Raw genomic sequence first — 8387 nt, forward strand, 5'->3', positions numbered from 1 at the left:
ATAAATTACATTGTAAAATATATGAAGATAGAAAGTATTTTATTTTAAATTGTAATAATATTTCACAATATTGTTATTTTTACTGTATTTTAGAACAAATAAATAGAGCCTTGGTGAGGAAAAGACACATTAGAGTATATCAAATTCATATTTCAAAAGACAAAGGATAATCTTTGAAGAGTGATGTTGTGAAAGTTGCAGTTGTTTTAGCTAATGATGCAACAAAACTAAGCACATCTGAAAGAAAGAAGAAGTGCTTCCCCTTTTCTCTTTTGCTTTTATTTCCTTGAGCTCCTTGTTTATATTTTCATAATTTCTATACTCATTTTTGCTCTATCCTCTTGATTACTTACGCCCTTTCCCCCCTCTTTAGTCTAATTGGTTTTGTCTTTTCTTTGTCCTGTAGGTATTTTGGGCTCCCCTACTCAGGAGGACCTCAACTGCATCATCAACATTAAGGCGAGGAATTACTTGCTGTCACTTCCTGTACGCTGCAAAGTGCCCTGGAACCGCCTGTTTCCTAACGCAGATCCTAAAGGTCAGAGTTTAACTCCACACACATTGATTAAAGGAAACTTGTCCTCATGTTTTGGAGGCAAATCCACCTTAAATGCCAGTATGCATACTCACAATTGACTTGCAAGCATTTGAATTTCTGGTTAAAACAATTAAAAGCTTAGCAGAAGTGTGCTTAGTAACATTTATTCAAATTAATTTGTTTTTAACGAACTGTGATATTTGGGTTTGATTGCTGTGTAAATATTTGGCTCTGTTTTCTTGTAGCGTTGGACCTGTTGGATAAGATGTTGACCTTTAACCCTCATAAGAGGATTGAGGTAGAGGAGGCACTTGCTCACCCGTACCTGGAACAGTACTATGACCCCTCAGATGAGGTCAGTTCACCACTACTTTCCTTTCTTAATTCCAGCAGGATAGTAGCAATTTTTTAATCTTTCTAAAAAGTATTTAGGAAAAAAAGGATACGCACAAGCTTGTCGAGTGTACCACTTTTTCACAGACATCAGTGGGAAGTTTGTAGTTCAGTCGGATGTCAATGGCAAAGAAAGTAAAACGAGGAGGCATGTATTATTAACTTTAACTGACGGTAGAGAGAAAGAAAGAGAGAGAGAGCACTTCCGTTGCAGGCTCTTGATTCCTGATCGTTCACTCAAGCACACTTGTGTCATTTGGATTGAAACTAAATCGTATATGTATGTAAAACATAACCGTTAAGTGATTTATGAATAACCAGTGGTTCCCTACATCATTACAGAACATTTACAGGTGTTTTTTGTATCATTTCCATGTTCTGTTGTATTTATTTGTGCTATTTGTAATTTGATTATTTGTTCTAATTTTATTACTGACTGCTTCCTTTAATAATGTTTTACCTTTACATTAATTAGGCTAGTAGTTTTTTGCTGTGGTATCAAAATTGGAATAGAGAATTGTGATATTTCACTAATATCTAAACATTTGAACTGCTGGGCCAATCCTCTGCACTGAGCCCTGCTGGAGAAGTGCTAAATATGGGCTGTGCAATTTTAATGAAAGATCAAATATGATAGAGCAATAAAAGGAACAGTGAAAGTAATAAGCTCATACAATACATGTTAGCAGGCTTCAATTATAATGCATGAAAATAACTAAAGGAAATATGTAATTGCTAAACAAACTAATATGATTGCAAAACCAAATAATATGATTTATATTCTTTTGGTTTCTATTACCAATGTATTTAAAAATGACAAATGCAGTGAAAATACAGGTATCGGCAAGTGGTCTATCTTAAGTACATATTTAGTTAATAGTTAAAAAATAAATATATAAATATTACAAATGAAACGATCTGTTAATGGATTTAAAAGACTTTGGGATAGATTTGGGATATTTTTTTCTTATAGGTCTTTATTATTTTATTTTCTTATGTCTTTTAACATTTATTGATGATAACAAACCTTATTCGAATATAGGCAAAATAGTGCAGTGTAATATAATGGTAGGTCTATAATATAGGTTGAAAATAATTTCTTAATTCCGCACTTTTTTTTGTTATTCTTAATTCAAAATAAAATATAAATTTAGGTTACACTGTCTTTTAAAGTGACGTAGTTACACTGTACTTACTCGAATAAGTAATATTAATCAACTACCTGTACTTACTATAGAGTTACGGTTACTTGTTGTAATCATGCATAATTTACTGTTTCTACTATAGAAAGTACATGTAGTAACATTTAACTATGTCACCTTAAAATAAAGTGTTACATTCATTTATTATTAATATCAAATTCTGATAATCCCAGGTTGTCATGGTCACACAGGTTTGTTTATGCATTAAACTCGTCAACATATGATCTTGAGGCCGTGACTTCACATCACATAAGGGTGCCGTTATCTTGACAAAATGATCTCGTGGCTACGAGTTAATACGACCTTCTCACCAATTAACAAATCGTGGCCTTGGCATATTATGGGTTAATATATTGTGGCCACGAACCAAACATGTCCCCTACCGGTCACAGTTGTTTTGGGATTCTGGGTGACTGACTTTAATTAAGTAAAGTATAAATATAAAAACGTATATTCTGCTGTCCTTTGCTTTTAAGAACACTAGTTTCATCATGTTCTCCGCTTGTTCATATCTTAGAGTTTATGGTGATCAAAGGTTAGTGCACTTTATTAGCCACATGACCACAATAACCTTTGACTATCTGTAGTGTCTGTTAAGAGGTGATTGGTGGTTTAAGCATGAATGCAAGATTACTGATGCTACCTTGTCATGTGTGATCAGTACATTTCCTGTATTTGTGCTTTTTTCACAACAGCAGTTTTGTTGATGCTTATTGTGTCTATAACATTAAAACATTACGAATTACATTATTGCATGGAATTATTAAGCAGCCGTCCTATTGCAGAAATAGCTGCACTGAAGATTATACTTGATGAATATCATTTGCTATTTGTGTATCGGACTTTATCTAACAATACTGAAAAACAGCTTTAGCGAATAATATTGTTGTGCAGGTTTAAGCAAAAGAGTTGTGTTTAAAGCATTTTATCCCATGATCCCATGCTTAATTTGTTCTTCACAGCCTGTTGCTGAGGCTCCGTTTACATTTGAAATGGAGCTGGATGACTTGCCCAAAGAGACCCTGAAAGACCTGATCTTTCAAGAAACTGCACGCTTTCAACTAGCCTTCAGACCATAGCCTAGCGCTCAGGTAAACTGAATATTTGCTGAAGCCAAATGTTTGTGTCACTTTGAACTTATTTTTTGATATGTTTTAGCTTACCTCAAGGGCATCCAAGGTGTAGGTGTCTTTGTTTCCACAGTATTTTCAATTTTGATATTTTTAGGTCAAACCGTTCTTGTCTGTCAGTCATATAATGGAGGTCTATGGTCACTACCTCAACGAGCGTGCACAGAGAAGTCCAAATTAAACATCATTTAATGACTCGTAAATGTAAGTACACATTGATGCGAGTGGTTTGTATGAGAAAACGAACAGTATTTATGTTGTTTTTACCTATTGTAACCATAGCCACGCGCTTTCCGGCGCTTGCGCAGACCGAAACGCCCGTGACCTCAGATCACTTGGACGTGGCTGTGGTTACAAGAGGTAAAAACGATATAAATGTTTGTTTTCTCACACAAACCGCTCGTTTCGTGTCTTAGGCCATCAATGTGTACTTACATTTACGAGTCATTAAATCATGTTTAATTTGGACTTCTCTGTGCATGCTCTTTGAGGTGGTGACCATAGACCTGCATTATATGACTGACAGACAAGAACGGTTTGACCTAAAAATATCAAAATTGAAAATACTGCGGAAACAAAGACACCTACATCTTGGATGCCCTTGAGGTAAGCTGAAACATATCAAAAATTAATTTCAAAGTGAACTATGCCTTTGAATGGACAAAAGAATCGATCACATAGTGAAAGAAAGAAAGATGAGTGTATTTTCCATACCTGGAAAATAACCATGAACAAGTGCAAAGGATCCAATAATTTAATTCAATTCCAATAACCAGAGGAATTTTCATTCTGTCTATTTCTAAAGACTTAAATGATACACATGTAAGATTTTTAGTTTTTGTTCAAGACTTGCAAATTCATTTCAATGCTATGCATGTATCACGCCGATAGGACTAAATATCTTTGCACTGTAATTTAAGAAGTGTACACTACTGTTCAAATGTTTAGAGTCTGACTCTTTGAAAAGTCTCTTATGCTCACTAAGGCTGCATTTATTTGATCCAGAAGTAATATTTTAAAATATTATTAAAACTATATTTTAAAATGTAGTTTATTCCTATGATGCAAAGATGAATGTTCAACTCCAGAAATCATTCTAATATGCTAATTTGATGATCAAGAAACAATTCAGTTGTGCTGCTTAATATTGTTGTGGAAATACAAGATTATTTCATGAATAGAAAATAGAGAATGTTTATTTGAAATAAAAATAATTTGTAACAATGTAAAATTTGCCACTTTTTGATCAATTAAATGCATCCTTGCTGAGTAAAAACATGAATTTCTTTAAAAAACAAAAAAACAAAAAAAACAACTCTTACTGACACCAAACTGTTAAACACATTTATAATGTGATTAAAATAAATAAATAAATGTGTGTGTCAGTAGGCGTGTAGTGTTTCCGGATGACTGTTCCGAGGTTGTTCCTTTTACACTTCCTGGATTACAAAACAGTGAATATTATTAATATGATTACTTGCATACTGACCCCAAATGTTTGTATACTAGAGTACCGGCTCATGTGTTTTATTTACTCTGAAAAGCCCTTTTGGCACTTGGCAAACATCAATTTTGGACCCCAGATGGAATTTGGTGAACGCTTTATTTCACAGTGTCTTTGTTACACGTTACATGTAGAAATAACTATAAATTAGACATATTAACATGCAACTAAACCAAACCCCAACCCTTAAGTGAGTACATGCTGTTAATTAATATTACTCGGTTGGAACTTAAATATATAATTACGCTGTAATGAGGACAAAGTATCCCATAACTAAAGTCGACCATAACTAAACCTTTTTTTCCTGTCTGTAGGTGTTGGTCTGGATTCGATCATGCTGATGCTTCTGTCTCCACACCACTGTGTGCTGTGGTCCTCTTTTGGTCTTCATCATCATCGTTATCTCCTCCTTTTCCTAAACCCGAAACCTACAGGCAGCCTTCAAAGTTCATCTGACCCCATTTGAAAACATGGACTCCTGCGCCCTCCTGCTTTCTTCAAATCTCATTACAATGGAATAAATGTGTAGAGCTTCTCTCACACTCTTTCTCTGCATCTCATGCTTCTCTCTTCTTGCTTATCTGTGTGAAAGTGTGCCTGCGTGTGCTTATGGACCCATCTCGATTAACCCTTTTTCTCTCGGTCCTCTGATGCATAAAAAGAAACGTCTACGATCGTGCTAGTGTCGTGTTCTTTTTAGCCTCTTGTTAATATTTCCAACAAGCTGCTTTTCTAAGGTGTCTGTAAGCCATTTTGAAGTCCCACAGAGGTCAAACCGGGAGAGAACGAGGGCTCAGATCTCCTCTATTATTATATATATGCAGTGTACAAGCATTTATCCACATTGTGCATCGCCAGTCTCCTCAAAGTGCACAGAGCTCTAAATTTGCCAAGGTGTCTTTTTAGGGCTTTAATATATTTTCATAAATGCAAAAACATGTATTTACTAATAACCCCTTAAAATTGCTTAAATCTTAAAAACTCATTGTTTTGTGTTACAATCAGTTATAGAATATATAAATATATAGAGATTGTTCATATGACTCTCAATCATAAACTCTTAATCACTTTTAGAAAAGAGACTAATCTGTTCAATTTGCTCAAGAGCCAAAGAAAAAGGCCGCTTTGAAGATGTCACGACATCACTTGTGTCCAAAAGTTGACCACATTACCTGCGACAACAACAAAAAAGTGCTATGCAGGTGAATGTATTTCCCAAAATCCAGGTGTTTTTGAATCTAAAGATGCACGTAGGTCCATTTAGGAACTAGGCTTAGAGGAACTTCTGCCAAGGGACAAAGAACAATCTCGTGTTTTTTCAGTCATAACTGGTAAATTTCCAATCGATGTCTCTCTATTATAAACGTACAGTGCCTGCTCTGCTCATCTGCATTCATTCTTTCTTTTTGTAAATATCTTTGTCTTTTTGCTTTCCCTGTCCACCCCCCCCAGCCGCCTTGTATTAATAAGACTGTGCCCTTGCATGACTGTTAAAAAGCTTTCTATACAAAGAAAATGGAAGTGCCACACTGCTGGGGATTCCGCTATTGGACTCTCAGGTTTTTGTTATAACCTTTTGTGGTCTCATATTTCCAATATAGAGTATTATGAGTTAAAAAAAAAAAAATCATTCATTTTGCTTGTACATTTTGGTTTCACTTATTTCAAAATCCAGGTTCCTTTCAGTGTTTGAAAAAAAAAAAATCGAGATTAGCTTTTTAGATGAACTAAATCAGCCAGCTCAACCAGGACGTCAGGTTTAATTCCATGTGGAAATTAGGGGACTCTAGCCATGAAAATGCACCTTGTATTAATCCATTTCAAGCATAAGATATTTTCTGCTGGTCTGCTAGACCCAGATGAAATGAAAGAGAATGTTTACCTGGAACTGTATGTGCTATAATGCAAACTTATGTGCATTTAGTGCACGAGATAGCACTTGAGCGATTGTGAAAGTGGAGCCCACTTGATGTCTTGTATACTAAGTTATTAATACTGATGTGCGCACATGTGCATGGTTTTTGCGAAGCGTTTCTTTCCCACACTTGCTTTCTATTTGGTTTACTAACTCCACGGTACTTTAGCCTATAATATCTGGGAAGGAGCCACCTAGTGATGGTATCAGATGTTTGTTGATCAAGGAGAGAATGGGCTATAATCTTAAATGGTTACATAATTATTATTTTTTTTTTTGCAAAACTCTGTAAGATAGCTTCTGCCGAATCAGTGTGCAGCCCGTCTGTTTCTGTGTGCCTTTATGAATCACGAATACATTTATCGTGCAGCTTTGTTTTGTTGGGGATCAGTTGTGACTTTTTTGCGGTATATTCTTGAACTTCTATATATACATTTATACATAAATATATATTAAAAAACCTGTGAAAAAAACAATCAAAAAAACTCAATTCTCTGTGTAATTTTAAGTCCTATTTGTCACACCTTTTGTGATTTTTGTGATTGGTTTGTTTGTCTATTTTTGCCCTACTTTGTTTGATCCTGTTGCATTTTGCCTTCAGTTCTTGAAAGTTTTGTGCCGAACTGTTTTTATTGTAAAAAATGATTGTCTAGTGATTTATTATTAATCTTGTATAAAAAAATGTGTCTGTATTAATCTCATTTTTGTTAGCAATGGCCGACTGACTCTTGTTGTTGAATTTCACTTACAAGCTTCGAAACTCCCAGGATTCGGACCCTCGGATGAGTTTTAGAAGGTGTCAGTGAAGTCACTTGGGAAACTTGTGATTATACAAACATTTCAAAAATATATTAAACACTTTTGATTCTATTGAAAAAGGTGGCATTATGTCTCAGAGGCTTGTTTTTACTGCTAAAAGAAATAAGACAGCCAAGGTCCGTTACCGAGTGATCTCTGCATCTGCCAAGTCATGTAACCTAAAAACAGCAGAATAAAACCAATTGTAATATTTTGGCCTCATGTCTCCTTGATATTTCTGCTATAGAGTTTCATGTGTTGGACTGTGTATAGGCCAATCTTCAAGTCTAATAAAAATGCGTTGAACAGATCAGATACATCAGAATCGTGTTGTCACACTATGGGGTAAGTTGTCACAATGGGAACCTGCAATCAGCATTGACTTGAAAGTAATCTTATATTCTGTAGAAAACAGAAATGCTATTAATTTCAAAAATAATTCAGATTTGTTTTGGCTTTCGTACAATGTCAAATAAAAGCAACTAATTTCAGAAACAATGCATCTATATAATATTTTTCTCACACATTTGAAGCAGTATATATCCATGATATTATATACACTCACCTAAAATGATTATTAGGAACACCATACTAATACTGTGTTTTTGACCCCCTTTCGCTTCAGAACTGCTTTAATTCTACGTGGCATTGATTCAACAAGGTGCTGAAAGCATTCTTTAGAAATGTTGGCCCGTATTGATAGGATAGCATCTTGCAGTTGATGGAGATTTGTGGGATGCACATCCAGGGCACGAAGCTCACGTTCCAGTTCCACCACATCCCAAAGATGCTCTATTGGGTTGAGATCTGGTGACTGGGGGGCCATTTTAGTACAGTGAACTCATTGTCATGTTCAAGAAACCAATTTGAAATGATTCGAGCTTTGTGACATGGTTCGTTATCCTGC

The 8387-nt window shown here is 35.1% G+C and overlaps 1 protein-coding gene across 1 annotated transcript in view; it reads left to right on the forward strand.

Annotated features, from left to right (window-relative positions):
* mapk1 (mitogen-activated protein kinase 1) overlaps nt 1-7691 on the forward strand; it is a 30477-nt gene extending 22786 nt beyond the window's left edge. The window contains exons 6-9 of the mRNA XM_039659008.2: nt 407-538; nt 784-893; nt 3096-3224; nt 5082-7691. Coding sequence (XP_039514942.1) covers nt 407-538; nt 784-893; nt 3096-3212 — 359 coding nt within the window. The 3' untranslated portion in view covers nt 3213-3224; nt 5082-7691. The remainder of the gene's footprint in view (nt 1-406; nt 539-783; nt 894-3095; nt 3225-5081) is intronic.
* Nucleotides 7692-8387: the final 696 nt, after the last annotated feature.

This window comes from Pimephales promelas, chromosome 4 (genome assembly GCF_988280905.1).
Source record: "Pimephales promelas chromosome 4, fPimPro1.hap1.1, whole genome shotgun sequence".
NCBI classification, from domain to species: Eukaryota; Metazoa; Chordata; class Actinopteri; order Cypriniformes; family Leuciscidae; genus Pimephales; species Pimephales promelas.